This window comes from Taeniopygia guttata, chromosome 4A (assembly GCF_048771995.1).
Source record: "Taeniopygia guttata chromosome 4A, bTaeGut7.mat, whole genome shotgun sequence".
Classification (NCBI taxonomy): domain Eukaryota; kingdom Metazoa; phylum Chordata; class Aves; order Passeriformes; family Estrildidae; genus Taeniopygia; species Taeniopygia guttata.
In genome coordinates this window covers 2,207,642-2,230,032 of record NC_133029.1, presented here as the reverse complement: position 1 = coordinate 2,230,032, position 22,391 = coordinate 2,207,642, and the positions used below count along the sequence as shown (strand labels likewise).

General features: G+C 37.0%; 1 protein-coding gene across 3 annotated transcripts in view; it reads left to right on the top strand.

Moving 5' to 3' along the window:
* Positions 1–21,910, top strand: part of PCDH11X (protocadherin 11 X-linked) — a 427,642-nt gene extending 405,732 nt beyond the window's left edge. For all 3 annotated transcript variants that reach the window (XM_072929023.1, XM_030272410.4, XM_030272409.4), the window contains one exon: positions 17,054–21,910. In XM_072929023.1, the coding sequence (XP_072785124.1) occupies positions 17,054–17,445 (392 nt within the window). In that variant the 3' untranslated portion in view covers positions 17,446–21,910. The remainder of the gene's footprint in view (positions 1–17,053) is intronic.
* Positions 21,911–22,391: the final 481 nt, after the last annotated feature.

The window sequence follows — 22,391 nt, the reverse complement described above, 5'->3', positions numbered from 1 at the left end:
TGAGAACATTTTGTAACAGGTTTTTTGGGTTTTTGGTTTTTTTGTGCTGGAGAGAGAAGCCTGCATTCAGGGTGCTTACTGTGAGCTGTGGAACTTCTGAAGTAACTGTATCTAAAAATCTTTGGACAAATGGCCTTTCTAGTAGGTACTTGGAGTCCAAATTAGAAAATGCAGTTTGCTGAGCTGCCCTCCGGGGTGGCCAGCCCCTTTTACTTGTGAAGATGGAACCTCGGAATGAAAAGCCTGGCATAAAAACCTGATGGACCAGAACTCCTTTGGAGTGCACCTCTTCCCTTTTCTCTTTCATGAAAAGGTAGATATTAGTATCTGCTTTTTCCCCCCCTCTTTTCTCTGGAAGATGAGAATATGACCATTCACTTCAGAGCTCTTATTCTTCACGCTGTCACAAGTACAGGGGCCAAGTGCAAAGCTCTTTTGTTGGGAGCTGGGCACCTCCTCAAGCCCATTTACACACTCTGCTACACAATTATATCGATCTAATCTCTACTCTCATGAAATGCCAAGCTCTAATCCAGTTTTATGTGCTTCTTAGTGCCCCTGGAGGGTCTGTCTTGTGAAAAGGGGTGCAAGCTGATCCAGGGAAATTTGAGTAACATGGCAAAGACATTTGAAAAGTCATCATTTAGGAGGAGCAGGTACATTTGTTTTTAATTTACCATTTTTGAAACCTATTCTCTAGATGAATTATACTTATGAGAATATTAAACAATTATATAATTTTATAGTACCCAGAAATTCTAGTTCAACAGCAGATTTTTGTCCTGTTCTCCTTGTTGCCAAATGGTGATGTAGGTTCCAGTTGCATTATGAGCCAGGAGGTTATTATTACATGACTTGAGGTTTTTTCCCAAGCATTGCTGAAAAGTTTTAGCACTTGATGCACCAAAACCAGACCAGAGAAAACAGAGAAGCTTGAAATACCTCTGGTGCCACGCAGTTTGCAGTGTAGCAGGGAGTTAGACATAGTCCATTATCTCCTCAAAGTTGTTTTGCAAATCCAAAATCACAAATCCTGATAGAATCAGCATTGTTTGAATCATCAATGTATAAAATATTACTGGCTTTCAGTCACTGCCCTGAGCTCCCTGTTTCTGTGGAGCCCAGGGAATTCTGAGCTTTCTGCCACCTTCATGATAACCTTTTGTAAAGTCACTTTTCCACAGATGATGATGGTGTTGGAGCCAGACATGGTGAGCAGACTTGCTGCTCTCAAAAACATTTCCTGCTTTGTGTCTCGTTCTGCAGGTTCTGTGCTTCTTTTCTGCCAAAGTGGGGACTAAATTGTGAGATGAAATTTCTTGTTGGGATTCAGATGTTTTAGTTCTTATCTCTGTCACAGTCTCACAAACCCCGAGATCTACAACATTTCACTAACAAACTAAAAATGGTGCCCCATCTCTCTCTCTGCAATAAAGGATAAACTGTCCAATTAAGAAATGACACCTCAATTATTTTTACTTTTAACCCAATAACCAACCACCTCTGGCTTGCAATTGGGACTTTTTCATCCAATTATATAAAACCAACCAAACCCATGGAGAAGAAAGTGAAGAAGGAGGAGGAAGAGAAGGAGAAGGAGGAGGAGGAGGAAGAGAAGGAGGTGAAGAAGAAGGACCAGCCTCCACCCTAAAACCTCCATCTTGCTTTATACATATTACTATATTTTAAACCCTTAAACTTTTCCACCCTGTGATATCACACACTTCTATTCCAACTCCACACCCACAATCCCAGTTCTAAGGAAAGGAGGTGGAAGCTGCAGCCTGCCTGTAGAGCTGAGGGAGAAAAGGACACAACCCATGGCAGAAACACCAGGGAAAAAAGGCAGCAGAACAAAGCACTCATCAGCCAGGCCTAATGACAGCACAGTTCTGAGAAACACTGATGGAGGTGCACGTGTCTCATCGCCAATCTATTTTAACTTACATAAAAATAATGAGATTTTACAATGGGAGCAGTTGTAGCTACAGTCCAGTCCGTTTTAAAAATGAATTAAAGTTTGATTCCGAGAAGCACTTTGAGGAATTTCTAGAATTGGTTTACCACGTAAAATTTTATGAAATCATTACATTTTATTGCATTACAGTTAGTGCTAAATTTTAAGATAGATCTTTTGGAAAGTTTTGGCACCGTAAGAAATCATCAAAGCACATAAAATTCTCTGATTTTTAGTGGTTTATTAAAATAATGAGCTCTTCATCATAGGAAGAGTATTTTAAGTGTATTCATGATTTTTTGATAATTTGGTTCGATTTAATAATGAAAATGAAAGACAGCTATTTAGTATTGCTATATTTTGTAAATGGTCAACACAGCTCTTTGGTGGAGGAGGAAAACTGAAACTTTTGCTAATCATGTTTTGTCATTTGGGTTTCTTTGAATACAAAGGATATCATCCCTTTCTCCAAAAGGTATGCTTTGAAAAATTAATATAATATAATAACATAACATAGCATAACATAACATATAATATAATAAATATAATATAATAAATGTAATAAATTTAATAAATATAATTAATATAATATAATATAATATAGTATCATATAATATAGTATCGTATCATATAATATAATATCGTATCATATAATACATATATATATAATATCCAGTGCTCAAGAGTGTAAAAATCTGATTTAAGCTATCTCAAGTTGGGCACTCAGAAATAATGGAATAATGGGGGCTGCATAATTTTTGTTCATTTTTTTAATTCCTTGGTTTCCCAGATGCAAATGGCCTCAATAAAGCAAATAATGCAGGTGGGGTATTATTCATGTTCATTAAGCTTTTGATTGTGCTGTGAAAACAACAAAGTACATGAGGAAATGAATAAATCTGCATTCAACAGGAAGCTTTGAAAGTATTAATTAAAAAGGTGTATGGCCACACGCTGATTAGAGTAGATAAAGAGAAATATTGAATAACTACTTACTCTCTGAATTGGGCCCAAGGGTCCTATGAGAAAAATAGTATATGATAATTTAATTAAAATTTGCATCAAAACACATTTACACTAGGGAGCTAAATTAATACTGCAGAGCTGGCACTTTGAAACTCTCCAGGGCTTCCCTGGCAAATGCTGGATCCCTTTCAGCACAGAGGTTCATCTCTGGGACATCAGGACTCATCAGACACTTGCTATATTCACCTCACTGAAGGCCTTAGATTCGAGGCATTCATAGAATAAATAAGTATTTGAATCAGAAAAAAAAAAAACAACCAAATATTGATAGAAGCATATTTGGAAGCACAAATCAGTTGGGTTCTGGAATATAATAGAAGAAAGGGGGGAAAGGGAGCTGGGATGTTCTGAAGGAGCCATCCAGATAAGGCTACATATTTACTTGAGCACTGATATTTATCATTATATCAGTATATAAGATCCTCTGTAAAAGATCTAGGCAGAACTGAGTGAGTTTTTTATTTCCTGGACAGGTCTGGACTACTCACTGTTTTTTTTTTCCCACTTTTTCCCTGGAGAAATTTGGTTACTTAAGTCCTGAAGCTTCATATTTACTCAGTGTAACAAGAGCAGGAGCAGGGAAAGGGCTCTGGTGTGTACAGAATTAGGAGACAAGTCCATGAAGGGATGGATAAATGGAGTCACAGTGTGATAGAGAAGGGGCCATGTCCACTCCACACTCCAATGGAGGAGGGCATTCTCCCTGTGCTGGAGCTGGGGACAAAATAAAAACTGGCTGAAATAATAATAGTTATAACATTGACTATGATGCCGTGATCAATTGTTCATTTCAAGTGTTTCTGTGTTTACAGTAAATCTCCAAACCCCTGTTACAATCACAGTGGTGCCACATTCACGACAGCATCTTGCTGCTTTCCAATTCCACTGGATAATGGACCCATAGCTACAAAATGTGTTTGATTTTTCCTACTCTAACAGCCCCCCAAACATGTTATAAATGCTGTTATATCCAGTTTCTGTGATTCAGATGATGTGTAGATACATAGCAAGTGTGGTGTAACAGAGGAGTAGATCACCCCAGTGTTACAGTTCTCACAGGGATAATGACAGCAGATAGCAAATTAAAGAGATCAGTTTAATTTGCAGTGTGCAGCTCCCAGCGAGGCCCTGGGTGTGCTGATGGGCAGCCCCAGAGCCCCAGGACATTTCTGCAGAGCTCTGAGTGTCCCTGGCACTCCCTGTGCCCCTCTTGGGGTGTGCAAAGCAGCGCCAGCAGAGCCCTAAGGATTGTTCTGCCTCAGGACAGCACAGAGGGTAAGAGAAAGGGGTAAGAGAAAGGACCTGTGAGTGGGAAAATGAGAAAAATACTCAGTGTCAGGAACCTCTCTATTTGGGGAGTTGGAGTCAGGGGTTTATTATTTGCTTTTTTTTTTTTTTTCCCCAAGAGTTTCATGTCCTTTTCTGCACAAGTTCTGCCATCATTCCTGTTTCATCTCCCAGCATTCCAACAGCCCAGTCGGTGGGAGGCTTTTTCCCAGCCATGATAAATTATTCTCTGTCAGAATCCAAATCTGCCTTTTCAAGTCTGATCATTTGTGATGAATTTATTCTGTTAACATGGGCATGAATAGAAGCAATAGAGGATAATAAATTAACTTTGAGCATATTAATGACATCTCTAGACTATGGTGAATTAAGGAATAAATAGATGAAATAGGTTCAATAACAGGCTGTTGAACACTTAGTCAGCAATTGACTGGTAGCTTTTCATTTAAGTCCTTTTATATCCTATGGTTAATTAAAAAACTTAGAAAGATTTAAAGCAGCCCTTTGGAGCACAGACTGAGCTCGAACTCCTCCTGCCCTCCACAGGAGCTGTAGGAAAGGTGGTTGTGAAATGCAGTTTGCTGAACCCGAGGAACATCAGCTTCAGAAATCCAGATTTGGACCCTCTCAAGGAGAAATCTGTGCCAAAAGTGGTGACAGCTTTCTATATGACATCTGCCAGAGCAGCACTTAACCCGGCCTAAAATATCCTTTCTGTAGAATTTAAGGAAAAAAATCAACATAAATGATGGGATTTTGTGGGTTTGCCCTCATGAACTAGGGATTAGGTTAGTTCAAGAACTTTCACTCCCAGCAAGAACTGCTGGGATTTATTTGGTTACCTTCAATGTGTGCCTGCCCTGACCAGGATTTCAAAACTGGTTTGGAACTTAGACTTTCAAAAGAGCTAGGTGCTGAGCTTTAGTGACTTTGTAAGAAATTATTTTTCTTAAATCTGAACCTAAGGGATCCTCTGTCCTGTGCAGAGAGAAATGGCTGATTGAGGCTCATATACTAAATGAGGTGACAAGTTCTCTGACAGGTCTGATTGCTGGTTTTTACCTTGTTAAATAATATATGTTAGGCTTTTATTAGCATTGGCATATTGATGCCAAAGCTTATCAAACAGGACTGAACATTGCATTTTTTGCAAAGACAGCTATGGTTCAATGTATAAAAATATGAATATAAGGAGAGCTGAGTCAAAGCTTGACACCTCCTCTCTGGAATTTGAAGGTCAATAAATTTATATCTCTCCTCATAATCCTTACATAGACACACATAGACACAGTGTGGTTATAAGAAGGTGTTTATATAATTGAGTTTATGAAAGCATAATTTAAAGTTCAACCAATGTGTTTATTTCCATTTTAAAGTATTTCCATCTTTGAAGTAATGAAGTCTTAATTTCATGAACAATTGGATACCTTGTGAAGTTTAACTTAACACTCCCACACTTTTATATTTGTTATGCTCCAAGTAATTAATAATAATAATAATAATAATAATAATAATAATAATAATAATAATAACCACTACCCTGTTTTCAAGCATCATAGTGCTGATGGTTGCAGCCACAGAACCTTTCCTGACAGCTGTTGCAAAGGGCTGACAAGATGCTGTCAGCAGCTGCTCAGATTCTTTCTCTTGCTGATCTTACTGGCACTAAAATCTTCCAGAATAATCACAGCTATCACTGTTTCCTAACAATGTCTTTTTGAAATTATCCGTGCTAGGAGAAAATGTTCTGTAAAGAATTGTGTCGAGTGTTGATCTGGCCTAAATTTTTCCCATCACTTGTCAATTGTCCAGGGGCTGATAGAATCATCTGTTTAAAAAAAAAAATAAAAAACCTTACAAGTTTAATAATCCTTCTAGCTAAAATTCCAGTATTATAATTGAAAATTAGTTTGAAGAATATATATATAAATATATATATAATATATATTTATATATGTATGTATGTATAATATAGAATATATATTTTTCATATAAATATATGCCAAAAAATGTAATAGTTGGAGAAGGCTCATCCAAGTGAGATGAGGAATTTCCAATCAAAGAGCAAAGCTTCAGTGGAGCACCTGGGAACAAGGGAATGTTCAAGAGCTGGTAACTGTGACACTATTGCCTCATCAGGATGCTGCCCAAATTTCTGGAGGTGCCAGCAATGCCTGTAAAGGCCCAATTAGGAGGTTGGAGCCATCTCAGTCAGTGATTTTGGACTCTCAGGTAAATGATGGAAGCTGTAGATTTCAGGAATCCTTTTTCTTGCTCAAGTGCCTGCTCGGAATGAGGCTCTGAGCTAATGTGCAAAGATTGCTCCAAATCACTCAGAGCCACACTCCAATGCCTGACTGGAGCACAATGAAGTTTGGATTATGCTGTTTTAAATTATCACCCATTTGCAGTCATTTTCTTTATAAAACAAGATTAAAATGACTGTAATTCAAAACATTTTACCTCAAATTGATGTGAAAATTGTAGTGTTCATATTATTTCCATTTTTCAATTTGACAAAACATTTCACTCTACATACAAGCTTTTCTGTGTTGTCACTATCTTAACAGTGTAAATATGAATTTTACTTTGTGCACTTGACTCTCTCCTGATGTGTCTTGTTTCTTAACACTAAAGTTTTTGAAAGCATATCTTTCTATAGATTGTTGTAGTACCTGGGGAAAATAGACAGGTTTAGGAGGTTTGCTTACCTCCTTTCTAACCCACACAGTAACAGTTTATAACTTCATATTGTTAAGTTTGTTCTCTGGTCCTCATCCATGCCTAATGGTTTGATAAGTTTTGATGAATAAGCAAAACAAGGAAGAAATTTAAGCTCTAGCTTAATGGAGTTGAAACTCAGATTATTTACCTCAAACTTCCTTTCATTTGCTTTCATGGTAATACCACAGGAGAAATTTCTCTGCATGAATTTTTTCCTCAAAGTTTCATGTCTCTGAATAGAATGGTACAGGGAAAGAATAGTCTTTTCATCCGAAGTTTATTTCATAGACAGGGAGTATTATCAGTAATACTTTTTAAAAATCCAGTAAATTCTGAGTAATTTACTTGACTTCCCCATGTAAAAAGGTATTTGTGTCATCTAAGACAGAGTTCTTCTTGCAGAGTTCTTGAGGAAGCAAAGAATACAACACTGAAAAACACTGGAAAATTAAGTGACTTGCAAAAGTCCTTGTCTAAACTATTGCCAGTGAGATTTACAACTGCAAAGTTCCCGGCCTAAAAATACAATTGCATTTATTTTTTAAGTCACACTGTGCTCGACCATAAGTGCCACAGAATGCCAAACCTTATCACTTAAAGTAATAGCAAGGCACATGTCAGCTCTCAGCCCCTCAAACTCTGCAGAAGGGCTATTTCTGCGTGCTCAGCCTGCAGAGGATAATTCATTCCTTACTAGGGGGTATGATTTCAAGAGCTGAAAGCTTTAACTAGTACATATGTATAGGGTAGATTTAAAGTGATTATGGAAATGTCACCACAGGACAATGCATTATTAGTAGGCCCTCATATGTTGTATGCTGTCCCCTTATGTTTGCTGATAATTAAAAAGCAGATTGGGATGTCATGGTGAGAATGAGAGCAAAATGTCCCTTTTATCATTTGCAATAAATATGAAATAGTGGTCTTGCTGTATCCTTCAGTGATTGTTCTATTTGTGTTGGTGACAAATGACATCTTTCTCCTTGTAATGTGCCTGCAGGGTTAGATGACTTTATTATTATTAATGAGTCATTGCTCCAGCTGCCCAGAAATACAGGGAGTAGGAAACATAAGAGATTTAGACCTAAGTAATTACAAATGTAATTATTACCTTTCAAATTTCATTTTTACAGCAATCACAAGGTTGTTAATCAAACATGGCCCTTTCCATGTGTTCACACTTTTTGGAGCCTTTGTCAAAGGGATGAGTAGCTCCGTGGGCCCACTGAGGGTTGTCGGTGGCAGATTGACAAAGTGGTCTTGACAGAAAACTGCTGTGAAAAATTGGATGGAAGCTGCTGTGTAGCCATCGAGGAGGATGTGCTTGAGAGGGTTCTCCAAGAGGAAAACCCTCCTGAGCTGCAGCCATATGGACAAGAGTGTCCTCTTGGGGAGGGGGAACGTTGGAGTTACTCCTCCAGCCTGTCCTTCCTCAAGGTTGTTGGTTGGGAATCTTAAAAACACAACAGAGCCAGCATGCTGCTTTAGGGGATTAAAAACCACGGCCTCTTACCCTGAAATATTTATCCTAATCATTCATAATTAGGGATTTTAAAGTTTTGAGGTGGTGCATGAGGTAGTGCAGTAGTGGGAAGGGCGTTGCAGGGAATTCAGAAAAGGGGAATAGCTGTGATTATTGTTAGGCTGTATTGCAGATGCTGTGGGATATAAGCAGCGCTGTTTCTCAGCATCATAACCTGAACTGATATTTATCATGAAATATAAAATCTGAGGGACAGCTTTGGAGAAATGAGAACATTTCCATTTGATAATGCCATTTCTCCATAATATGAAGGATTCTCATACTTTAAAGAAAGAAATGAAAATTAATTGAACTGGGAAAATGGAAGCTACCAGTTACCACAATTTATACTCCTAAATGTAATGTGAATCAACACTGTCACAAGCATTTGAATTTTGAAACTACATTTTAATGGGAAAATTGTTTTGTCAAAAAACTCTCAGAAAGCTTTATTTATATATTCAGTTGGAATTAATTAATATAGTTGATAGCCCAATAAAATGTAATATCTATCAGCACTCAAAAAAGCATATCTAATAGGTACATAGGTAATAATTACATATGTAATTATTGTAAAAATGTTTAGAAGTATTTGAAAATCAATAGGGTATTCATAGTAGAAAAAATTCTTGCTAATATTCTAATAAAGAAATATAGTTTGTTTGGTTTTTTCCCCTTGAAATGCAATTGGAATCACCACAAAAGGTACATAATATTTTTAGACTGTTGTAGGTTTGTTTTGGTTGCTGCTCTAGTGGTCTTTGACTTTCAATTTCTGTTTGTGTATATCTGATGAAAACATAATTCAGAACAACTTTTACTGGCTATCTTTTAAGTTACCACAGGAGATATATCTTTACTAGCTCACTGAGCATTTGGGCATTTTATGACTCCCTTTTGAAAATTAATGTTTCATTTAAGTGTCTGAACTGTGACCAATTGCCCACAGTTGTTCAATTACTTCATTTAAAAGGTTTTTTTTAGCATTCTACTTTCCATCAAACTTTTGTTTATTTTTTACTGTATTTTTTACTAGTTATTTTTTACTCTAAAGCCAATTCCAAGCAAGGCAGAGCCCCATTTGGCACGGAGATGCACCCAGAGTCTGAAGTGCACAGAGGCTGCAGACACAGACTTTTGAGGGGTTTTCCCCTTGAAGGAGCTGCTGTGTGTGAACAGAACTGAACAGGAATTTTTCATTGATGTATCTGATTTTTTTGATTACACAGCCTAAGCTTCGGAAATGTATTTTTTTCTGTTTCCACAGCAGAATGGGTTTATGTAGATTGCATGGTGATACTTAGTTCTCTTTATGAATCTTCACTCTTTTGGGACATTTAGTGACTTTCAGTAAAATCAGTAAGCTGCCTTTCCTTCATGGACACACATAATTTTATTTGAAACTTAAATCTGAAAAACATATATATATAGATATATATTATAATCTGTTTAAATGGTTCCTCTGAAAATTGACAGCTGAAGCTCTTTTTTATTCTGCATATTTTTATAGGATGCTGTGTTTATTACAGATTTTTACATCAGTAGCGGAGCTTAATATGTATCACTTAAAATGCATAATCCTTGCAGGTATGGGGGAAAAAATTGCTAATTCCACTCTTTACTATGTTTCCAGGTCGAAGGTTATTGCTGGAGGATAAACCATTTCTCACTATGTAGTTTCACCTTGTTTAATTGATTTGAATTTGAATTTATATTCCATGTTAAATAATGAACCATGTATTAATAATTAAGAAGGTTCAGTACAAATGGGAAGCAGTTAATTAAATATTAAATAAAGCACATTGTATTAGCCAGTATTGTAATCAATATATTAGATTTTAGGTTATCCATTTTAGATGGTCATTATACTTTACTAGTTATAGTTAAAATTCTCATTGAAAACTCAATATATACTTTATAGGCCAGGAAACATGCAGCCTTTGCAAATGACCATTTTTTTCTCATAAATATGAGCAAAACATGGACATAAAAAATGAATTCAATTGAACTGTTAGAGAAGTAAGGGTCATTGTCATGTACTCTGTCACACCCATGTTCATTTTAAAAAAGAGTTTGCAGAAGGTTTGGGGGCTTGGTTTTGTTGTGTTTTTTTTTTTCTTCTTCTTCTTTTTGTCTGAAATCTCTTTCTGTGGAAAGCAGTAATTATTGAAGCTGAACTTTTCACAGGAGCATTGCCTTTAGACCATATCTTGGGTATGATTAATACAAGATTGAGGTTCTAGTCAGAATAACAATGAGGTAACCAAATGAAAGATTAATGTGCCTTATTTGGGGGCTGTTGTTGGTGAGGGAAATATTCACTTCACAAGAGTGGTTAATGAGACAGGAATTACCAGAGGCTGACTCTCTTGCCCTGACACTTCCTCCGTTTCCTCTCTCCCCACCAACTTTCTTTGGCCATCTTTAATAATGTTTGCTTGACTTGTTGAATACAGATGCAAAATCCTCAAACCTCATCCTATCATTTGGATTTCATGAGAAATATTATTTCTGATTAAATTCAAATTAAAACCATGGCTGTTAGGAAATAAACTGTGTTCATTGGAATGGAAGCTGAGCTGATTCTTGCAAGCTGCCCAGCAAGATCTGGCAAGCCGAGGTAGCACAGGTAGATGTGATTTCCCTCATGCCTGTTGATTCCTTAGTCAGAACATCTGGAACATCAATCTTCCTCTTGATTTCTCACAAGAAAATCAAGCTCTGTACGCGCAGCTGAAAATTAGAGAGTGGTGTGTCCTACTTGTTCTTCGAATAAAAAGGTTCCAAGGCTAGAATTTAAGTAACTCTTTTGGGTTTTTAATTTATTGAGACATATACAGGAAATAAAATATTCATAAGGAACTCCTCCCAAAGGCATTTTATTATTAAACCAAAAAGCTAGAGTATATTATAGCAGCACTCATTTAGGGTTTCTACATCCAAGCTTCTTCCTCCTGACCTTATTAAAGTAACCCAGTTTACACTAACTACTATTCCCCCCTCCCTTTTTTATTGTTAATGACATTTCTGTTCTCCTCATATGGTGGAGACCTCTAAATGATGTTACTCAAGTGGCCGCTTTTGGTCACCAGGGTAATTCCGGACGATCATTTCCCCACATTACGCTTGGATTCCTGCTCAGATTTAGTACCACATTTAGAAAACACACATGGGCACAACGTGCTGTGGGGGCCTGACCTATTCCTTAGGAGCTGCTGGCTGAGAGGAGGAGTTGGGGTTGTCATCTCCATCACTCTGGTGGGTTCCTGCTGAGCAGAGAGCGTTGGAGGTGCACTGGGAGCTGCTTAACGCGAAACGCTTCAGTAAACGAGAGGCACTTCTGGATGCTGATAGAACAGTGTTGGCACTGCCATCCATGTATTCATATATGTGCTGTGTTGTGAAAATATGAAAAATAGCTCAGCAATGGCATAATTATGGGCAATTTGCTTAATTGCTTGCTAATTGTTGCTTGCTTTATTATGAAACAAGAGTGCTCTAAATGTAACACTGGATGGTTTGCATCCAAAATGTGTCAGATTCAAAACTGGTTTTTCATTAAGACTTCAGCTACATGGCTTTAAGATTCAAGCACTCTGTTTTCTGTGGTTTAAGGTTTTTCTCCTTTTTTTTTTTTTTTTTTCTTTTAATTGGTTTGGAAATTTTCTTTGCACTGTTTCTGTGCCCCTAAATTTGCATTGGTATAGTTCAGTCTGGTGGTTTCTGAACTTCTAATGAATCTGAGTACTTTGCTAATGAATGCATTTACAAATGTCTTTTGATCATTGCTACACATGTGGGTAAAGGTGGAGATCTTTTAAGGCTTCTCCAGGAGCTCATGTTCTGGATTGTCCAACCCTTAGAGAAGCACATCTTCCTTTCAGCACATGCATTTGGATTTTTTTTCTTTTAAGGGATATGTGCAATTCTGAAAGTCACCAGCTCTCTTGATGCTCTTTTGTGAGTACATGTCTCTTTTAAGGCTGGGAGGAAAGGCTCGAAAAGCAAATGTGCTGTCTGTACACCAGGCATGGGCTTCAATGATCTTACAGGTCTTTTCCAACCAAAATGATTCCATAACTGTAACTTTTCAACATTCTGAGACTGCTGGTAACACACTCATACCAACAACTTATCTTGTTTTGCAAATTTTCCATGAGAAACAGTCTTAAAACTGGAACATGATGTTAAGCTGGAAATGCCAAAGAATTGTGCCACATTTTGTAGACTGACAAGAGTAGCACTGTCGAGATCTTTGGTTTTCATCTCCAAAAAGTACAGAGGAGAATTAATATTTTTATTTAGTACCTCTAAAGTCCCACTCAGACTTTATAACCATAGGAAGTCTCTGGTCAAAACAAACAAACATATCTTTTTTTAGGTATTTTTTGTATTTGTTTGTGTTGAAGGATAGCTATCTGGCAGGGCTGAAATTCCACATTTTCGTGAGTGAAGGTAAATAGTCTTGAAAAATGTTTTGAACTATAAATTATGAGACTGTGGAACAATGCAGAAAGTCTTTTAACTGTTGTGCTTTTAGTTATATTTGACAGTTCTGATCTAAACATGTCTTAAGAGCTGGAAGACACTTTCTTTAAAAATGTTTTTAGTTCTGTAGACAATTAAAAAAAAAAAAAAGGCATTCCTAAAACAACCTGGAGTTCAAATCAGAGTGGTAAACTCACATATGAATGAGTGAGATCTATTATATGAATTAAAAATTCTCCTTTTTATTATTTGTATGTCATGTTTGAAAACTCTCCATGTAGTATAAAAAAAATATCTAAAATTGAGGGTTTATAACTCAGTGAAGTAAGAAATTAGTAAGACTTATAAGAGTTCAATGGAATGTACTCTTTATTCATAATATGTGGGGAATATGCAAACTCCTATTTCCATTTATAAACCTGTCATGTCTTGTGTGAGAAGATGGTACCAGACACTGAATTTCACTTGCAAGAGCCATCATTTCTTCTGAAAATATTCAGAGACAGCTGGAACTCTCTTCCTTGATGGAAGGTGTCAGAGGTGTTTCCTTCCCCTGATTACTTATCAGACTATGCAGAATAATCACCTGCATACTACTTTGGAATGAGAGGGAAACTTCCTGAATGTTTGATTGTCCCCCACATTTAGAATGACTTGCAAAGAAATAAAATAGAAAGAATCTTAGAGTAGCAGCCAGAAGGTGCCCTGGTCAATTTGCAGAGCCTCTGGTACACAACCACTTGAACACTGAGCTTCACATCTCCCACAAGTGTGGCTGGAGGGACATGTAAGGAAAATAGAGAATGAGTTTCACAAAAAGGAGATCTATTTCATGGCCTGGAAGAACACGCAAAAAAAAGGTAATGCTGGGAGAATATTCATGCAGAAATTTTCCTGCAGTTTGTTCTAGTTTGAGTTATTTTCCAATAATCTTTGCTTTGTGGGTGGGAAAAACTGTTTGTCTGTTTGACTTAGAAAAGTGTTTTTTCAAAGTTAAGAAAAACTGTATATTTTACATGGTTTTAACCATAAGCACTGATGAAAAACATACTCTTGACAACAGTATTGAAAGAGAGATGAGGACTTCTACAAAGATGTTTATTCTAAACAATCCTGCATTGGCAGACTTTTGTGTAAAAAGACCCCCAATTTTAAACCAAAATAATTTGTATTCATATCTTAAGATTTTATCCAGGATAATTATAAAGCTTTGGGGGTTTCGTTCTTGTGGGGTTTTTTTTATTGTTTGGTTCTGTTTTGTTGGGTTTTTTTGTTTGGTTTTTTTTTTTATGAAACTAAAACTCAGATTAAAATATCTCTTCCTTAATAGAATAAGCAAGACTGTAACTTTAACAATCCTCTTATTCTTAACATGATAACATGTTCCAAGTCTCCAGGTAGTCTGGCAACACGTGGCACAAAACTACTGTCCTGATCTTTGAAATGGTGTGGAGACTGTTTTATATGTGACCTTTTGTCTTCCACAGTTGCCTTGGCCAATGTTAAATGTTAGATTTTTATTGTCAAATGCTTCCTTTTGCTGCTTTAGCTTTGTGTATTTTCTCACTGTAGTTTGAGAAAAATGGTACAGTAGAAGTGTTGTAACAACTTGCTATGAAGAGCTCAAAACAAATAAGTATTATTTCCAAACAAATGTGCTTTTCACATTTTAACTGAATTAATAGCATTTTAAGGTTTTTTGGTTTTTTTTTTGTTTTTTTTTTTAATTAATGCAAAAAAGACCAGTTTCTCTACAAAATGGGGATTACTCCACACTCTGTCAAGGTTGTACCTGATTTCAGTGGATTGCCTTCATCAGAATAGAAGCAAACCTGGATAATTAAAGAGCTTAAATGACTTGTATATACTTAAATTTGTGTCTCTAATAGCAGATAGTAGGACACAGAAAGATTAGACTAATCTACCACTAGAAACTTTTCTTTTTTGCAGTAACTATTGCCTTTACTGAATTATTTCTATATTTATGTCTCCTACTGCCCATCAAAAACTGGATTAGTATTGCAACAGCAAGGTACCAAAGCTTTGTCAGGATTAAACTGAAAAATACTTAGGCAAAATGACTGAGGACATGTTGAAATGCCAGCAATACACCAAAATAACATTTATAAACAATCACTCCTCTAACTGACACGTACAGCATCCTGAAGGAGAATTAATCAAGAGCAGAGCATTCGTGATATAACAAGCAACCAGCTGTCTTCTTAACATGGTAGATTTAAAAAAAAAATGTATCCTGGTTTGGACAGCAACATTATATATTTCAATGCCTGAAGGAAAAACTTAATTCCTTTGTATTGAGATGTAACATAGAAATAAGTGTTTGTGCTCTGCAGCTTCACACAGATTTCAACATGCAAAATATTTGTTAAAACAGAAATGCAGCATCTGTTTAAACATAAAGCTCAGAGGGGGGGAGGCTCCTGCTCGGCACTCTCATTGCTATAAGTAATTTTAGTGGCATTCCTTCTCCAGTGCTTATGAGCCAGAATCCCATTTCAAATGCTATTTTCATTAAGGCAGGTATTAAAAATATGTATGTATCTTTAATTGAGAATTTTTATGAAGATAGCACAAGGAAATATCCAATCAGATATTCTTCTACATTTCTGGTGTATTTAACCATGTACACAGGAAGAGAATGTAAAACTTGCAATATTAAAACTATTTTGAGGAATCATGTGTAGAAATTTAATTCCATTATTTTTTTAATTTACCTACCATGTTAAAGCCCCAATTTAAATGGAACAGATCAAGAATATTTATATATTACAAATGAACATCTTTCAGATTACTTTGCCTTTGAACAAATTAAAATTTTTGTAATCCTTTTTCAAGGACAAACCTTGCATCTACTGAAGAAATCTGGTTTGATTACTAGCAAAATATAGAGGTTACATCTGCTTTTGCTAGTACTCTTTGATTTTTCAAGGTGACCAGTATTGAATGCATGGAGAAATCAATTCTCTTTAAAATAGCTGTTATGCTATTTCATTCTTATAACTCTTGAGTGCATCTTTGAGTCCAATGGGCCATCTTTGGCAAGTGCCCAATTTAGGTTTTTTTTTGCCTTAAGCAAAGGAAAACAATAAAAAATCCAGTTTTAAGGGAATAGTGAAAAAAAAAAAAAACAAAGTTATTTTCTTTCAAGTAGTTCTATGCAAATATCTAGATTAATGGCATTACATTTTTATAAAGATTTTATCTTTATTACAGAAATGAAAATTGCAAAGAGTGAAAATATATTATAGGCGACTGACTGGTCCAGAGGACATGGTCAAGTTGTGCCAGAGGAGGTTTAGACTGGACATTAGGAAAAAATTTTTTCGCTGAAGAGGTCAGCAAGCATTGGAAGAGGCTTCTCAGGGAGGTGGTGGATTCACCATCCTGGGAGTGTTCAAAAAGTGTGTAGATGTGGAACTTGGTTTTTTTTTTAGTGGTGAATGGGGTGGTGCTGGGTTAATGGTTTAACTCACTGGTCTTAGGATAGTTTTCCACTCTTAGAAGCTGTATGATTCTAGAAAATCAAATGTATAAGGGCTTATTATAAAGCTTTAATGATGGTGTGAAGTGTGACAAGACTATGGGCCCCAACATCTGAGCCTTCACTGAAGCTCTACACCTGGAGGCCTTTTCCTCCCCAAATGTGGCCATCGTTGTAGGATGGGGATTGTTTGTTGAGGAAACCTTTTCTTCCCAAAATATGGCCATCATTGTAGGATGAGGACTGTTTGTTGAGGAGGCCTTTTCCTCCCCAGCTGTGGCCATCACTGTAGGATAGGGATCGCTTTGCTGAGGAGGCCTTTTCCTCACAAAATGTGGCCAGCATTGTAGGATGAGGATTGTTTGTTGAGGAGGCCTTTTTCTCCTAAAATGTGGCCATCATTTTAGGATGGAGATTGCTTTGTTGAGGAGACTTTTTCTCACAAAATGTGGACATTGTAGGACGGGAATTGCTTTGTTAACCTTGACTCCCTCTGGGCGTCTGTCCTCACACCCCTGACATGTCTTGTGTTTTTCCACCCTCGCAGCTATCGAAGTGAACCTGCAGAAAGCTCTGGCCGAAGCCTCTGAGAACTGCACGCAGGAGTGCCTCATCCTCGGCCACTCCGACAACTGCTGGATGCCGCCGGCCCTGACGCAGTTCCAGCAGCCCAACACCTCCTTGCCATCCTTTGGCTTCCAGCAAGGCTGGGGCCGAGGAGCCAGACCCGAGGGACGTCACACTCTCGGGAGGCCCCTGCCAAAGGACGACAGTGACAAAGGCCAGGGAGGGCCCAGACCCCAGTTCTACAACACCTGTGACAGACATTGCGCCGGCGAGGATCCCGTCAAGGTCATCCCCCTGGCAAACTTCGCCGCGTCCCACCCGGCGCCGGGGGCTGGCAGCAGCGCCACGTTTATACATGAGCACCAGCTGTGAATGCAAACCTGACAAATCCCCAGTTCCAGGCTTTAAGTGGGACTGTGTATAGGCACGGCCTAGCGTCGCTCCTGGGGCGCATACAAACTCGTTAGGCTTGTGAATATTTGTGTATATAGAATCCTAAAGCTGAAACAGAAAATTGAAATCCTTAGGACCTGGTTGAAAGGTGTTTACTGTAGTTCTTGGTACAATCTGGAAAATGGGGAAGAGAACCCACGACCCAGAAACAATCGGAAGAACAAATTCCTGTTCATTTTCTTACATGGGCCATGTCGTGCAAATATCTGCCAGCAGTTCTTTCTCCCTTTGAAAGCAATTCCTTAGTACAGTTTGGGGAATATTGCAGTCTAAAAATAGCTTACTCAAATTTTTCTTTGTTGTTATAATTTATAGCATATTCATAGATTTCATCTTCCATTTGCCTAGCATTAGAGATCAAGTGAACAATTTCTCATTTGATCGCTTGACATAATAAAATTAATAAGATCCTAAAATCTAATTCTTCAGAAGGATGGTACATCTTCCCACCAAAATTTATCTTTTATATAATTAAGAAGAAGAATGTACGTGACAGCTGATTTTTATTTTAATTTTTATTGGCTCAATGTACAGGTATTTATTCTTTGAAAGAATGCAATAGATAAAATGGAAAGCTCTCAGCTGGGCTTTTCTGTATGAAGTAAATGTGACAATGAGAGGATATCCAAGATCAAAAATGGAAACAAATAACAAACAACTCTTTTAATTTCCAATATTTTCCTTTCTATAATAATTAAAGGAACAATATTATACTTATTATGTTTTTAAGCCATAAATCTATTTCTCTCTCTCTTTTTTTTATTTTTTTTTCATCTTGAAGAGCTTGCTTGGCTACTGTTCCTGTTAGTTGAAAATTACATGGGCACTGCTGAAAACAGTAGGAAGTGGGGTAGTTTTTTTGGCTGAAGTGATGTTGTAGAGGCAAGCTACCGGTGTTTTAAAGAATATTTAATAGTGATGTGTACGGCTTTTTTTTACAGCTATATTCACCTATTGTAAGTATCCAGTAAAAGTTTAACTGTCATATTAATTACTTCATCTCAAACCTGTTAGATTAAGAAGTACTTGTCATTGTGGATTAGTTGTTAGAGGATGACTGATAGTGCTCAGCAAAGAAAGGACCTAGGTAATGGAAGTTGGATTAATATAAGCAAACCCTAATATATTATTTGAAAAACTCTCAAGATGATTGTCTTTAAAGAGGAAGGATTTTTTTTTTTCAATGTTCTGTGTACTGGAGAAAATATTCTCTTGGTAAATTCCACGGTGGATGAAAAGGAGATTCCTTTCTTGGATGAAAAAACCATATTTTCTCTAATATTTCCTTCTAGTACTTTGTTGGTCCGTAGCCATTTCATCATTTGCAGTATGTACATACCAAGTAATTTTTCCTTTAAGAAAATGCATAACTTTTTTGTTTTATTGCTACATTAAGTGAGACAATCGAAGCTGTATGGAGGGGAAAAACAGTGTGTGAATATTTCCTATGGGTAGAACTCTATGTAGGCTTCATAATGTAACTTAAATCTGTAATTTATAAACAAAACTGTGTGTAAAAATGCTGTAATATTAGCTGCTTGTAAAATTTACAGAAGTTCAAGTTGTTGAGGGTTTCCAATGAATGCTAAAAGAGCTTCTCTTATGTGCCCAGCAGGTATAAGTAGCTTTATATATCGCTGTCCCCACTGTAAATCTATTCAAACACATTTAGATTTTATGTGCTAAATAAAAATTCTAAAAAAGCTTCACTTTTAACCTACTGATAGGGTTTGATTAATGGACATCAGATTATCTAATGGTGTACTTCTTTTGTTTTTTTTTTTTTAAGTAGTTTTCAATAATGTTTAGAAAAGATGTGGCACACTGGCTTCCAGCTGCATGTAAATCCTGGAAAAAAACCCATAATCCTTTGGGTACTGACACATCTCATTTCCAATTCTGGGACAATTAAAAAATTGACAAATTAATTCATACCTAATGTATACAAATGCCTGTGTTTGCTTTGGAGACATCAGGAGGAGAGAATTTGGCAGTTATTTTCAGGGATATGCAAAAAATGAGCTTATCTGTAGTTTACACAGATTTACCAAACATACTAATTGTGCAAATTTAGAATAATGCTGGCAGTAATTCCTCCTATTGTAAGCAGAGGTCTTTAGTTTTTATTGCAGATGCTGTTATACCAAATGTTTCCAGAATTGGCAGCTCCATTGGAAAACTCTCCTTTTCGTTTTTGTTTTTTCACCTGCAAAAGTTCTTTGGGGAATGAAAATTGTAACTGAACTTTCCTGGCAAATAATTAATTTCTACAATTTTAGGAAAATTGCAGAAATTTTTAGAGGAAAAGGTGAGGGACTCTGAATTAGTGGGTTTTTTTTTCATTGATAGGGAAAAAAAACCAAAAAGCTTCACTTAATTTAAATATTATGGGGTTACTTTAGGTTTTTTTCCCTAAGGTAGAGAAGCACTTGACCTTCCCCCTTCCTTTAAAAATAAACAAACAAAAAACAGAAAAACATCCAAACCAAACAATAAAAAATAATTTAAACAAAAAGCATTATAAAACCGAGTCTGATTATAAGTATTAAACATTTTATCTATGGAAATGTGTTTGGTATTCTAAAATTCAATCAACAAGATACAGAACAATTACTTGTAAATACACATTCTACCAGGAGATAAATTGTTCCCTCATTTTTATATATTATATCTTTAAAATAAAAAAAATACACATTAGAGGCAACATTTTTCTGAGTGGCATGTCAGTATCCAGAGGAATAATGTTACTAGAGACTCGTTACACATCTTGCCATATATATAAATAATTTATCTAGTACATAGACTGTATATTTTTGTGTACTTTTTTTTTCTTTTTTTAGTCATTTAACTTATTTTATCTTACTTGTGTGAATTTGTGGAGAAAACAATTCTATATACAATATACAGTAAAATGCTAGTTACATGATTAGATTTGTGTAACAATAAAGGAAAACCTTTGCCTTCAAAGTGATGTGTCACACAGGCGAGTCTAGATTATTCCCCCTCCAAACTCATGCTTGTTGCACTCCTGAGTATTGCAAAAAGGGATTATTTCCACATTGTAAAGCAGCCAATGCTAAAATAAAAAACAAACAAACAAAAGCTGTTAAAAGAAAGAATCGAGTCAAACTGTGTGAAGTAAAAGATGCTGGTTTTTTATTTTCCTGAGCTGTGCTGCATTCTGAAGTGTAACTTAATTCTAAAGAATAATTAAGCATGTGTGCCTGTCCAGGCAGCAGAGCACCTGCTCTGGAGGGTGGGAGCTAGCCCGATTCAGGTCATTTAGCTAATTAGCGTGGCAATGAGCCCGTGCTAATAGGACCTGGGGTTTATGAATGGCAGCTCGACACAGCATCAGTCCTGTGGTGCTGAGCCCAGCCTGGAGCAGAGCCGAGCCTTGGCATCCCCAACCCCAGATCTGCTCGGAATTTTCCTCAGAGAAGGGAAATTTGGCTCTGTTGTACCCCGAGCAAGCTGCAATCCATGGGGAGCCCAAAGCCACCACTATTCCCTGCCCCCAGCACGGCCCAGCCTAAATATTTCCACTGGTAATGGTTGATTAGCTCAAGGCTGTTGGAGGCCCATTCCCAGATTTCCATTCCCAGTTTCCCATTCCTAGTTACCCAGTTCCCATTCCCAGTTTTCTAATTTCCCAGTTTCCCATTCCCACCCCCATTCCCAGTTCCCATCCCCTTTCCCAGATTTCCATTCCCGGTTTCTCATTCCTAGTTACCCAGTTCCCACCCCCATTCCTGTGCCCATTCCCAGATTTCCATTCCCAGTTCCCAGTTTCCCATTTACAGTTCTCATTCCCAGTTCCCATCCCCATTCCCAGTTTTCCATTCCCCGTTCAAGCTGAGGTTTTAAAGTTGGAAAATTTAACCTTGGCTTTACTTGGTTTCTCATGTTTTCCTTTTGCAGGTTGAGTACCGACCCCTAATCAATGCTAAGCAATTAAATGATCACACTGCAGTTTACTACCTTGATTTAGCTGGGTAAATAAATGGGAAGGAATTAGTTTGTGCAGACACAAAGTAAAGTTGAAGGCAAAGATTTTGTTTGGTATACATAGGAAAATTGTGTATAACTTATGTTATCCCTAGTGAAGAAAGACATTGACGATTTCTTGTAAATATTTGAGTTTGTATTTCTGGGAAATCTCCCTGCTCTGTGGCATACTACAGGATCTGAGAGTGAGCAGTGTATGTCTGTGTATTGAAACAGCCCTAACCACACTCTACCAATAATGCAGCTGGACACCATGTACCACAGTCCAGCAGCATTTAAAGTCCAGTCAATTTGCAGTAGTTCTATTTCAGGTTTCTGTACAGCATGTTGTCTTGTTAATTACAATGCTTATTAATAAACTAGATCCACGAAAGCAGTTTTCTCCTTTGCGCTGTTTTCTTTGGGTTTCTGAAATATAAGTTCTTTAAAAGTATTCCTCTAGCTACACTTTTCTCCCATTTTCAAGTGGGAGCTTTCCAAATTTCCTTTTACTGGGACACTCCAAACTGTCAGAAAGTCAAGAAAATTTAACTTTATTTGCAGTTGCTTCATGCACCTGAGTAGAAGGCTTCTGATAAGCAATAAAAATGTTCACACAATGTGTACAGCACTTGAGCTTTATATGCTCAGAAATATCATCCATTTCTGTGCCATTTCTCTTTGTACCAAGCTCCCCCTTTGTACTATGCCTCTGATACATTTGCTCATAGAAAATCATTATGAGCTGGAGGCAGGAGAGTTTATGGTGTTTGCTTTGTTAGAAAATAAGCTATTTCTAATTGAGAGAACATGGTTAATGAGTTGTTGTTGAGCTAAAGGGATTATCCTCTCACCATGAATGTGATATAAAGAAATAA